The sequence below is a fragment of the Mobula birostris genome, chromosome 7, assembly GCF_030028105.1.
Source record: "Mobula birostris isolate sMobBir1 chromosome 7, sMobBir1.hap1, whole genome shotgun sequence".
Lineage (NCBI taxonomy): Eukaryota > Metazoa > Chordata > Chondrichthyes > Myliobatiformes > Myliobatidae > Mobula > Mobula birostris.
This window is the reverse complement of record NC_092376.1, coordinates 178647656-178661226: the sequence shown is the minus strand read 5'-3', so window position 1 is coordinate 178661226 and position 13571 is coordinate 178647656. Positions and strand designations below refer to the sequence as shown.

The 13571-nt window shown below is 42.8% G+C and overlaps 2 protein-coding genes across 2 annotated transcripts; both read right to left on the bottom strand.

The window, feature by feature from the left end:
* Positions 1 to 1174: 1174 nt before the first annotated feature.
* Positions 1175 to 3579, bottom strand: LOC140201000 (protocadherin gamma-C5-like). The gene is given in 2 exon segments (XM_072264636.1): positions 1175 to 1251; positions 1254 to 3579. Coding segments are annotated over 2 exon segments (2403 nt in total).
* A 7324-nt stretch (positions 3580 to 10903) lies between these two features.
* LOC140200999 (protocadherin alpha-C2-like) lies at positions 10904 to 13300 on the bottom strand. Its single transcript, XM_072264635.1, has one exon. The coding sequence runs from the start codon at positions 13298 to 13300 to the stop codon at positions 10904 to 10906; it is 2397 nt and encodes a 798-aa protein (XP_072120736.1).
* Positions 13301 to 13571: the final 271 nt, after the last annotated feature.

Sequence of the window (13571 nt, the reverse complement as noted above, 5' to 3'; positions counted from 1 at the left end):
ATGGAAATTTGATTGAAGATAGAAATAAGAAAGACATTAAAAACTAATCCTGCAGAATAAGTCATTTATAAGGAACGCAGCCACCGAGTGCAGCTAACCAGCTACAGCAGGAAGGAATTTAAGGACAGAGAAGAATCGCTTTAAGTTTGGTTAGAAAGTATATTTGAAAACTTCATGGAGGCGTAGGAGAAAAAAACACACAAAACAATGCTATTTTGCAGGCTAAATTGTAAATTTACAAAAAAGGTTGAGAAATTTGCTGAATAGGGAAGGCAGTGGGCTGATTTGATAACGTTTCTAAGTCTAAATAAAGAGGAAAATGTTTCCATTAGAAAACCTTACGATGAAATAAGATGCCCAAAGATCAGACATCCTAGCAATAATCAAACAATATAAACCAACAGGTAATTCAAAGAAAACAATTTCATTTAAAGACCGGGAAACATAGCACCGCATTTTGTCAAATAGCAAAAATACCTGTAAGCGAAAGATTGATAAGCACAAGAGAAATAGTACCATGCCGCTGGCGGTGGATGAAGAATGCGGAGGACAGAAGGGTTTTATGGAGGAAAAACATCGGAACGGTCTATTGGAATAAACTGCCTTGGGGGTAAATATACACTGCACATAACGTGCCCTATTAAATCTAAAAGTATCTCACAAAGTTTCTTTGCCTCCAGACAAGGTCTTAACTTTATGGTCAGTTCATGAAGTAAAGATTCATGTCTCTAATACTGTTTTTTCACTAGGAAACAAAAATGATACAAACAATTCAAGTCTGTGCAACCTCACAAACCGTTCGAATAATTAACAGCAGGGAGAAGAAAATAGTGTTGTTATTTTCTAATATTACCTCTTAAACGCTCCAGAAATAAGCATTGTTACTATAATAAATTCCGATCAATGTATTTGAAACCTGATTAGCAAGCGAATTATTCAAGTGGTTCGGGCGCTGGGTCATAGTGGTGGAGAGTACGTGGGTGGGGAGTGGAGCTCGGCCTATGGAATGAGTTGTTGCCAATCGGCCAGCCCGATAATTGATGTTACCCATGATTATTAATTGGATCAATTGTACTATCATCTTCCCTTAATCGTGGTTGGTACGGCATATTTATAGTAAACAACCAAATCATGGCAATTACTTTAAAAGTAGTAGTATGCCCCCTTAATTTAATTAAGTATGAAGTTTTTGTAAAACCCTTCCGTTAACCACAACTTTATGATTTAGCGTAGAACTTGAGTGAAGTTTGGATTGTAGGGTTTCAGGAAAAGAAATTCACTCTTCGATGATTCCGGTGTCAAACACACCGAGTACTGATAACCCTCGGGGAAAGGTCCATTCTGACCAGTTCCAGCGCAATTTAAAGGATCGCTTCGCACATCGCCCCGAGTAAATACTTCCTTCGAGTTCCTGGGTCTGCAACAACAATTTGGGCATCTGCCATCTTGAACTATGCCGCCATCTTGTTTACACTTTACTACAAACAAGAAGACAATGATCAGAAAGAACAAAATCGATGTTGATCCGAATGTGACAAGTAAATAAAAATTCACGTCCGAAACATAACTAGGATTAATATCAAAATCCCTAGTTTCGGTGACACTCTCAGTAACATTCCCTAAAATCGATAAAAATATTGTCGCTGTACTGGACAGGCTCGGCTGTCCGTTATCTCTCACTAAGACGAGTATATTCTGCGAGATATCATCGAGTTCCAAGATACTTCTCGTTGTTCTGATTTCCCCTGAATTCCGACCTACGCTAAAGAGAGTGGGATCAGTTGCTTGAACTATCTGATAGGCGAGACGAGCATTCTGACCAGAATCTGCATCAGTCGCCATGATTTTGGTGACCAAGTACCCCTGACCCGCTGAATGGGGCAGGATCTCCATGGGTGATGAACCACCCGGTGCGGAAGGATAAATAATCACTGGTGCGTTGTCATTTTGATCCAGGATGATGACATTCACTGTAGCACTGCTGCTCAGCGGGGGCACTCCGGCGTCACGGGCTTGAACATGGAACTGGAAGCTTTTAACCTGCTCGTAGTCGAATGAGCGTAATGCGTAAATGGTCCCGTTCATATAGTTAATGCTGAAGTAAGTGGGCACCACCGAATCCTGCAGATTCCCCGTGAATGAATAAGAGATATAAGAATTTTGGTCCAGATCAGGATCGAATACAGTCAGTGCAAAAATAGAAGCGCCCGGAACGTTATTCTCCATCACATAGACGGCGTAAGAAGACTGGGAAAATTGTGGTGTATTGTCATTTACATCAGACACCAGTATCTCGATGGTTGTATTTGTTGATAGTGGAGGAGACCCAGAGTCCCAGACTGTGACAGGTATATTATATGTTGGTGTGGTTTCTCGATCCAACAGACGAGTGGTGGTCACTTTATAATGGTTGTTCAGATATGACTGAAATTTAAAGGGAAGGTCCACTGGCATATCACAGTGAACTTCTCCGTTTGCTCCGGAATCGCGATCAGTTACATCAACTAGAGCAACCAGTGTCCCGGGTGCAGCATTCTCAGGGACTTTCCCAGACATGGAGGTCACTGTTATCTTAGGGACGTTATCATTCATATCAATCAAATCGATCAGCACTTTGGAATGTCCGGTAATGGACGGTGAACCATTATCCACGGCCTGGACATCAAGTTCATAACTTTTCTCATTTTCATAATCTAGAAGTTTCTCAACTTTGATCTCTCCACTTTCAGGGTCCAGACTGAATAATTCCTGCACTCTCTCTGGGACAAGATTAGAAAACGAGTATTTAAACTCTGCATTCGTACCTTGGTCCAGATCGACAGCGTTGATTTTGATCACCAAGGTTCCTACTGGTGCGTTTTCTTCCAGGCTCGCAGTATATATATCATTCTCGAATACAGGCGCATTATCGTTACTGTCCAATACATTAATGGTGAGTTGAGTAGTTCCGGTTCTCTGAGGTTTGCCGCCATCAACAGCCGTCAGAACAAGCTGGAACGATGCCTGCTTTTCACGGTCCAAAAATTTCTCCAACAGTAGCTCTGCATTTGTAACAGTATTCTTTCTGACGTGCACTTTCAAACCAAAGTTCTCGTTGGGACTGATTAAATACGTATTGACCGTGTATATTCCTATGTCTGGATCAAGCGCGCTCTCTAGCGGGAAGCGCGAACCCGGTGCAACAGATTCAGCCATTTGTAAAACAATGGCGTTCTCTGGGAAAGAAGGCGAATTATCATTTATATCGAGAATCTCCACTTCACCGCGGTACATTTCGAGGGGGTTTTCTAGTATTATCTGGAAACCAAGATTACAAGACAGGCTTTGTGCACAAAGCTGTTCTCTGTCTATTCGACCGCTAACAAACAGGACACCAGTCTCTAAATTTACCTGGAAGTGGCGGCTTCCGTCAGCGGAAACTAAGCGGCATTTTCGTGCTGATAATTCTCGAGCGATTAGTCCTAAATGTTCAGCAATATTCCCGACAGAAGAGCCATATTCCAATTCTTCTGCAATAGAATAGCGAATCAGACCCAGTCCCTGTCTCAATATGAAAACAAGGAAAATAAAAATCTGCATCATCAATATCAAGGCGTTGTTGTTCTGCGAATTCGCCATTGTCTCTGCGCCAGGTTATTATCTGTGCAAACGTTTCAAGACCTCTGCCGGCAAAGGAATCCTTCGATCCGTACGCAGAATTCACATAGATTATGTTCCCGGGAGCTTTAGTTCCGCAATATCAATGGAAAATCCTTTCTGTCACCAGCGAGGAGGGGCAATGGATCTCCAGCTGAAAGTGGATTTCTATTGGCGGCCTGCGGTATAATAAGGCCAGTCAATAACTGCAGAATGCATTTCTTAAAGCTGCACTGCAACGTGAATTTGTGTGTTGCAATTAAAATACAGAGTGACAGAATCATCTGTAATTATATTATCCTCGTAACAACCGTTTAAAAATGACTGTTTTAGAAAGTAATGTATTTCTTGACTACCAATGTATCGAAATTGCATTTAATAGTGCCCAAGAAACAGAGCAGTTATATTCACCAGTTGAATTTTCATATATATACCTCATCAAACTCTATCATTTCTGTCTAATTATACGAACATCTTCTATTATAGAAGACAGAGAATTTCTGATTTGGCACCAGATTCCGGGATGTAAGGTACACTACAACATTCAGGCACACATGGATAGCTAAGGTGCATAAAATATTTGCATATTACTGAACTTGTCAAGGTGATGCAGAGAGTGGCGCAAAGGATGTTGGAAATGGCAAGAGTCGAGTGCCATGGGAGGGGTTTGGTACAGGTGGCAGAGAAAGAGTGCCAAGGGCAGGGGATGACGTGGGTGCAGACACATTCAGCCCTGGGACAGCAGGCAAGGTCATTTGATTCCAAGCAAATGGCTGATTGATCATTACAGGATGACTTTCTGGGGCTTCCTGCTCCGTCGCCTCTCCCTTCCCCTTTACCCAATCATGATTCCTTTCTACCTCCCCATATCCCACTTTCAATCAAAAATAGAGATTCAGATCAGAATCACGTGTATCATCACTCACATACGTCATTAAATTTGGTATTTTTGCGGCAGCAGTACAGTGCAATACCTAAAATGTGCCCTATCTATATAAAGCGTTCGAGAATGTTGGGAAGGGGGAAAGGCTACGTAGTAGGGACAGCATATATATATATATATATATATATATATATAAGTTTCCATCAGGACTGGAGAGGTGGACTGCGTTTGAGGAGACTGAGATGTGCCCTATTTTCTTGCATTTAAGAAACATGAGGAGAGCTATCACTGTATCAGCGATAATCTAAAAGACAGATACTGGTTGTTAAAATTAATAATGGCGCTGCTGCATATACCAAATATTGTGCTTGTGGGCACGTGGCCAAGTGGTTAAGGCATTGGACTAGCGAGCTGAAGGTCGTGAGTTCAAGCCCCGGGCGAGGGGACGTGTTGTGTCCTTGAGCAAGGAACTTAATCACACGTTGCTCTGCGACGACACTGGTGCCAAGCTGTATGGGTTCTAATGCCCTTCCCTTGGACAACATTGGTGTCGTGGAGAGGGGTGACTTGCAGCACGGGCAACTGCTGGTCTTCCATACAACCTTGCCCAGGCCTGCGCCCTGGAAAGTGAAGCCTTTCCAGGTGTAGATCCATGGTCTCGCAAGACTAACGGATGTCTTTATTTATATTGTGCTTACTGGTCATTGTGAGACAGCCTGGATTGATTTTTGTGTTCTCTGAGCCTCAACATGCATACACACGTGAGCAGAAACACCATGAATCTGATCCTCAAAGAAAACAAGATTGGAGCGATAACTGAACAACATAAGAACGTAAGGATTCGGAGCAGGAGTAAGCCATGTTGCCCTTCGATACTGCTCCGACATCTAATATGATCATGGCAGATATAACTGTGGACTCCCCCCACCTCTCTTTTCCCCTTGAGCCCTTGCTCCCCTGCTATGCAAAAGTCTATCTAGCGGTGTCTTAAATATACTTAATGTGGTTGCTCTACTGCTTCCCTGGGCAGAGAATTCCAAGATTCACGACTATAAGACCATAAAACATAGGAACAGAATTAGGCAATTCGGCCGATCGAGTCTGCCTCGCTATTCCAACATACCTGATTTGTTATCCCTTCACCGCATTCTCCTGCCTTCTCCGCTTCCTACACTCTGGCAAATACAATTACTCCTTATCTCCATCCTATATCTATTCCCAGAAACTTGAGGCAATGCTGCTGATTCTGGTCTACATAATATAACAAGACTCAATGTACTGTAAGAAATTAGTTGTTCGTTTCAGCCTTTCAAGAATGTAAGTTCGGAATTTAACCTAATACTGTTTTACAAATATAAAATTGCTTGAAGTACATGATGAAGATAAGGGCAACATATTCCATTGAAAATTGAATTTACCCTGTTTGGCCGATTAATGAGAGAGAACACTAATTGAAACGTATGGAGAAAGTACTTAATTCCATGAAAATTTCATGAAAACCACGAAAAGTCCGGGGTGTCGGGATTCTGAAAGAGTTAAAAAAAATTGCAAAAACATGGCAGATCAGGCAGCATATAGCGGAAATAAGAAGAGATAGAATGTCAGCTTCCGGATCTGAAACGTGAAGTGTTTTTCTTTCCGCAAACGATAGCACATCTGTTGAGTTTTGTCAGCATTTTTTTTACATACATAAAGGTAACGAACGGAAATTTAAGAAAAATTATTTTTTTAAAAAACACTAAAGCTGAATTCTATGAATTCTATTTATGAGCTCAGGCTCCAACAAGCGCACAAATAAGCTCGCCTATATTGACAGAAATTCGAGAATTTTATAATAGTGCTTTTGAGCCACTCCTGCTCAGAATGCATACAAGCCTGAGAGCATGTGATAATAATTGTACTGCTTTATCAGAGAAACAGGCTATTGAGCCCAACGGTCATGTCGACCAAAATGTCTGTCTGAGATAGTTCCATTTTACTGCACTTGGCCCATATCACTCTAAATATTTTCACGCTATGAATCTGCTAAATTTCTTTTAAACGTTGAAATTTACGCACCTATTCAGCTTTCTCCGGCGGCCCATTCCGTATACGCGTTGCACTCCACGTCAAAAAGAATCCCTTCTGTCGATTTTTAACAATTGCCTTTCACCTTAAGTCTGTGTCCTCTCACTTTAGACTCCACTACTTTGGGGAAACCACTGTGACTATCTCACTTAAGTATGCACTTCATGATTTCATATCCCACTATAATATTACACAGTAGCATACTATAGCTACAGAAAAAAATAGGCCCCAGGCTATCCAGCCTATCGTAACAGCTCAAGTATTCCGGTCCCTATGAAAACCTCACGATGCTTTCCTGCACCAATCCGATCGTACTGTAGTCAAGCCTCCAAGATTGCACGCCCGACTCTAAGTGCAGCCTCACCAACGACATATTGAGCTGCATTTGAGCGTCGTACTTTCTGTACGCAGTTCACTGATCAGTGAAGGCAAGAGTGCCAGATGCCTTCCTCTTAACCTGTCTACTAACGCCTCCACTTCAATGGATGTGTGTACATATAATCCCGCTCACTCTGTAGTCACCTGCGTCTCTGGTTCTTCTCAAACAAATAATTGAAACAATTCCAGTAGATTTAGAAAACTGGTCGCCAATGAATTAATCAAAATTATAGACAATAAAATCACTAATGGAAGTGGAAGACGTCCACAATGTTTAAATAAAACAGTTAAGGAATACAAAGTACAATGTACGGATGTGATCATCGTGAAAGGGGTTTCCTATTACAGCAGGCAACTGCAATTCTGGGCAAATATCTGAGGCACATATATATAGATGGGGTGCCTTAAACGTTTGCGCGGTACTGCAGTAATTTTATGTACTGCATCCAAACGTTGCTGGAAAAAATCATGACTTATGTGAATGATGATAATCGAGATTCTGCTATGGGTCTCCGTTGTGGACTGAGAGTGGGAGAGTCGCAAGAAGAGAGGAATTATGGTTGGCAAAAAGGTGAGGAGGGAGCAGGAAGCACCAGGTAGACATTCGGTGATGATTTTAAAAAAACAGCTGTTTGGAATTGAATTATCTTGCCTGGTGTCTCAGGGCTGGATGTGTCAGCAACCGTTCCACCCTCCACCCCTGGCACTCTTTCTCTGCCACCTTCCCCACACTACTCGCCCGGCGCTCCATCCTCGCCATTCACAATATGCTTTGCTCCCGCCAGATTTACACTCTGCACTCCACATTGGCAAATACAGCGCTGCGCAAACGTCTCAGGCACCCTTGCTATATATATCTGCCGAAGACTTTTGCACAGTACTGTATTTTGTAATTTTTGATCATAAATAGGTATTAAAAGGTGTAAGTGAACTGCATAACAGTTATGGAAAGGTTAATGCTACGAAAGAATAAAAGGTCCTGAAGAGAGAATTTAGAGTGTTAGGCAGAAAACTGAGAAGCTGGACCTCCAGTGTAAGAATTTCTGGATTGTTACCTGTACCATGCGCCAGTGAAGGTACAAACAGGATGATTGGGCAGATAAATCCGTGACTAAGAAGCAGGCGCAAGGGTCTCGGCTTCAGAATCTTGGATCAAGTTCTGGGGAGATATGACCTGTACAAAAGGGATGCGCTGCACCTGCACCCGATGGAGGCCAATATTCCCGCGGACTGGTCTGTTAGAGCTGCTGGGGAGGGTTTAAACTAATTTGGGGGTATGTGAAATGGAGTGAAGGGACTCAGGATAGGATAGATGACAAAAAAAGTAAAGATAGCGTGCAATCAGACTGTCAAGAAAGGAAGGTAGATGGCAGGACAAAATGCAGCCAGCAGTGTGAGTATCAGTGCGTTAGGGAAACGGTATCAAAAAGGGTAGAAACTACAGTTCTCAAAGTATTATATGTCAATGCACGGAGTATAGGAAATGAGGTGGATAATTTTGCTGCACGATTGTCAGGTATGCTGTTGTGGCCATCGCTGAATCATGGTTGAAGGATGGTAGAAGTTGGGGGCTGAATGTCCAAGATTACACGTTGTCTCGGGGGGACAGGATGGTAGGCGGAGGGGCGTGTATCTGCTGGTAGAAAGATGTGATATAGGATCGGAAGATGTTGGGTCCTTATAGATTAAGTTGAGAAACTGCAGGGTAAAAGCACCCTGATGGCATTTATATGAAGGTCTCCCAACCGTAGCTGGGAAATGGACCAAAGACCACAACGGGAAGTAGAAAAGGCTTATCAAAAGGGCAATGTTATGATCGTCATGGTCGATTTTAACATGCAGGTCGATTGGGAAAATTAGGTTGGTAATGGATCTCAAGAGAGTAAATTGATTGAATACCCAGAGATGGCTTTTTAGATCTGTATGCCGTTGACGCTGCCAGTGGATCAGCTATACTAGATTGGGTGTGGTGTAATGAACCGGAGGCAATTTGGGAGCTTAAGGCAAAAGAACCCTTCGGAGATCGTGATCACAATATGATTGAGTTCAACTTGAAATTTGATAGGGAGAAAGTGAAGTCTGCCGCAACAGTATTTCAGTGGAGTAAAGGAAACTACCGTGGTGTAAGAGAGGAGCTGGCCAAAGTAAATTGGAAGGAAATGCTGGCAGGGATGACAACAAAGCAGCAATAGTGTGAGTTTCTGGGGAAATGAGGAAGGTGCAGGATAGATGTATTCCAAAGACAATGAAATACTTAAATGGCAAAATGGTATAACCGTGGCTGACCAGGGAAGTCACAGCTAATGTAAAAGCAAAAGAGAGGAATACAACAAAGCAAAAATTAGTGGGAAGACAGAGGATTGGGAAGCTTTTTAAACTCTAAAGACAGCAACTAAAAAAATTATTAGGAGGAAAACGATGACATGTGAAACCAAACTAGCAAATAATATCAATATGGATAGAAAAAGCTTTATCAAGTATGTCAAAAATAAAAGAGAGATGAGAGCGGATAGAGGTGCGTCCGTTTAAAACAGAGATGTGGAGGAATACCTTTAACCAGGAGGTGGTGAATTTGTGAAATTTGTTACCACAGGCAGCTGTGGAGGCCAGCTCGTTGGGTATATCTGAGACCAAGGTTGATAGGTTCTTGATTGGGCACTGCATCCGAGATTACGGGGGAAAGGGCTGGGAGTGGGGCTAATGAGGAGGATAAAGAGTCAGCCTTGATTGACTGCCGGAGCAGACTCGATGGGCTCTTCGGGAACAACTTACCCCTGACATCCCCTCTGCACCTACCTTCAAGCACCTTCAAAGACCCCTCGTGTTAGTCATTTCAGTCCTGGGAAAAATCCTCTGGCTATCCACACGATCAATGCCTCTGGCCATCTTATACACCCCTATCAGGTCACCTCTCATCCTTCGTCGCTCCAAGGAGAAAGCGAAGTTCACTCCACCAACTCCTCATAAGGCACGCTCTCCAAATCATGTAAATTTCTTCTGGACTCTCTCTATAGTATCCACTATACTATAGTAAATTAAGGAACGTTAGGAACATTGCTAAACAATGAATGATGTGCTGTTCTGTTAGAGTTTCTAACAAAATTTAACAAGCTAAATAAAGAGAATTTTTTATATTAGCAAATCATGAAGAATGAAAATAACGCACCTACAGACCACTGATCATAAAGATAATCTGCATTTATAAATTAGCAAGTAATTCAGGAAAAAACTATTTCTTATAAAGACTGTGGAACACAGAACTGCATATCAAGTCAGATATATATTTTAAGTGAAACTTTGCTAAGCAGAAGATAAATAGAATCACACCGCTGCCCCAGGATGAAGAATGTGGAGTAGGGAATGCCTTTATGAAACATAAACACCGACACGGTCTATTGGAATTAAACCTTGAAGCAGCCTAAATCTTTCTCTGTGTCTAGATATGCACTGAACCTGATGGTCAAATTAACCATTAAACTTCCATTATCTTAATTCTGCATTTTCATAAAGAAATGCAAATACCAGGAATAAATCTATAAGAGTCTGTGCAACCTATACAGATGTTCAATGGATTAACAGTGCGGGAGACGAAAATACCATCGTTATTGTCTACCGCTCGGAAAGTGAGCTCTGCTATTATAATATAATTGGGTCACGGTTTTAAAAACCTGATTAGCGGGTTTAGTGGAGGTGGGTTTGGGGAATTGGGCTGCCGTCGATCAGACGGCTTGGTAATCGAAGTTACATATTTAAATCCAGTCATTGGTGGCTATCACATTCCCTTCATAACAAAATTCTGTTTATTGCAAGGTTTTCATAAACAAGCATATCATGAATAATACTTGAAAGGCAGGAGTAGTTCGTACGCAAACCTAAGTAACTGTGATGATTTTTAAAAAAAAACCTTCCCGTTTACCTTTGTAATTACAGCTTTGTAATTTAGCAATGACCTGGAGCGAAAGGTGGATTGTAGGGTTTCAAGAAAAGAAATTCACTCTTGGATGATTCCGGTGACAAGCACACCGAGTAATGATACCTCTCGGGAAAGGGTGCAGTCTGACCAGTCCCAGTACAATCAACTTGATCACTTGGCGCATTGGCGCGGGTAAAGAGTTCCTTCGAATTCCTCGGCCGGCAACAACAAATGGGGCACCCTCCATCGTGAATAATGCCTCCATCTTGTTTACACTTCAGTACAATTAAGAATACGATGATCAGAAGGAACAAAACCGATGTTGATCCGAAGGTGACAAGTAAATAAAGATTCATGTCGCCGGAAACATAACCAGGATTACTATGAAAATCCCTCGTTTCAGAAACATTTTCAGTAACATTCCCCAAAATGGACAAAAATATTGTAGTTGTACTGGACAGGCTCGGCTGTCCATTATCCCTCACTAAGACGACAATACTCTGCGAGGTTTCATCCAAGTCCAAAATGCTTCTCGTTGTTCTGATTTCCCCTGAATTGCTCCCTATGCTAAAGAGAGTGGGATCGGTTGCTTGAACCATCTGATAGGAAAGCCGAGCATTCTGACCAGAGTCTGCATCAGTTGCCATGACTTTGGTGACCAAGTAACCTTGACCCGCTGAATGGGGCAGGATCTCCATGGGTGATGATCCACTCGGTGTGGAAGGAGTAACAATCACCGGAGCGTTGTCATTTTGATCCAGGATGATGACATTCACTGTAGCACTGCTGCTCAGCGGGGGCACTCCGGCGTCACGGGCTTGAACATGGAACTGGAAACGTTTGACCTTCTCATAGTCAAATGAGCGCAATGCGTAAATGGTACCGTTCATCGAGTTAATACTGAAGTAAGTGGACTCCAGCGAATCCTGCAGATTCCCCAGGACGGAATAGGAAATATAGGAGTTTTGGTCCATATCCGGATCGAACGCAGTCAGTGCGAAAATAGAAGCACCCGGAGCGTTATTCTCCATCACATAGACGGCATAGGAAGATCGCGAAAATTGTGGTGTGTTGTCATTTACATCAGACAGCGTTATCTGGATAGTTTTATTGGTCGATAACGGAGGAGACCCGGAGTCCCAGGCTGTGACAGGTATGTTATAGACCGGGGTAGTTTCCCGATCCAACGGACGGGTGGTGGTCAGTTCATAATGCTTATTCAGAGAGGATTTAATTTTAAAAGGAAGGCCCCGTGGAATCTCACAGTGAACTTTTCCGTTTGCCTCGGAATCGCGATCCGTAACATCCATTAGAGCTACGACTGTCCCAGGTATAGCATCTTCGGGGACTTTGCCAGATAAGGATGTTACCTTTACCTCGGGGGGATTATCGTTTACATCAGTTAATTTGATCAATACTTTGGAATGCCCTGTAATAGCTGGTGACCCGTTATCGACGGCTTGTACATCAAGTTCATAACTGCTCTTTTCTTCAAAATCCAGCTGCCCTTGAACTTTGATTTCCCCAGTTTCAGAGTCCAAACTGAACAATTCATTCGCTTTGCCTGAAACACGATTAGCAAAGGAGTACTTCACCTCAGCGTTAGTACCTTGGTCCAGATCGACAGCTTTGACTTTGATCACCAAGCTATCCAAAGTCGCATTTTCCACCAAGCTGGCCGTATAGACTTCTTTCTCGAACACAGGTGCATTGTCGTTGTTGTCCAGCACGCTGATAGTGATTTGAGTTGTCCCGGATCTCGGAGGCTTACCGCCGTCAAAGGCCGTCAGTACGAGTTGAAACGATGCTTGTCGTTCGCGGTCCAGTGGCTTATCCAGTAACAACTCTACAATTTTACTCCCGTCCTCCCTGACATTGACGTTCAAACGGAATTGTTCACTGGGACTAATATTGTACGTATTAACCGTGTTTGCTCCCACGTCCAGGTCGAGCGCGCTCTCTAGTGGGTAACGGGAGCCTTGTGCGATGGATTCAGCCATCTGCAAGCGAATGGATTTTGCGGGGAACGTGGGTGAATTATCATTTATATCCAGAATCTCTACTTCACCGCGATGCATTTGCAGGGGGTTGTCTAAAATTATCTGGAAGCCAAGTGTACAGGAAGGACTCTGTGCGCAGAGCTGCTCTCTGTCTATTCGACCGCTGACAAATAAGACGCCGGTGTCCAAATTTACCTCTAAATATTGCCTTCCCTCCGGAAACACAATGCGACATTTTCGAGCTGATAATTGTCGAACCGTTAGTCCCAAATTTTCAGCGATATTTCCAACAAAAGAGCCATATTCCATTTCCTCTGGAATGGTGAAGCGAATTAGTCCGAAGCCCAGGTTCACTGCGTAAACAAAGGAAATAAAAACCAGCCCCCTAAACATCAAGGTGGTGTTGTTCCGCGAATTCGCCATTGTCTCTGCGCCAGTTGTTGTTTCTTTTTCTGATCTGCCAAATACTTGCAAGAGATGTTATGGCAAAAAAAAACCCCACCAAAAATGCCTGGGTCGATTAACCTACATGTCGAAAATCATAAGACTCAGCCGGTACGTAATGTGCTGATCCTGCGTCTGCAATGTAAATCGTACTTCTTTTCGCTCGGTTATCCAGAGGGGAGGAGCAATGGATCTCCCGCTGTGGGAAGTCTCCTATTGGTTACAAGCGAGACATCGAGCCACTGTCAAT

Coding starts and splice junctions, on each gene's coding strand:
- LOC140200999 (XM_072264635.1), bottom strand. CDS start 13,300: ATGGCGAATTCGCGGAACAACACCACCTTGATGTTTAGGGGGCTGGTT.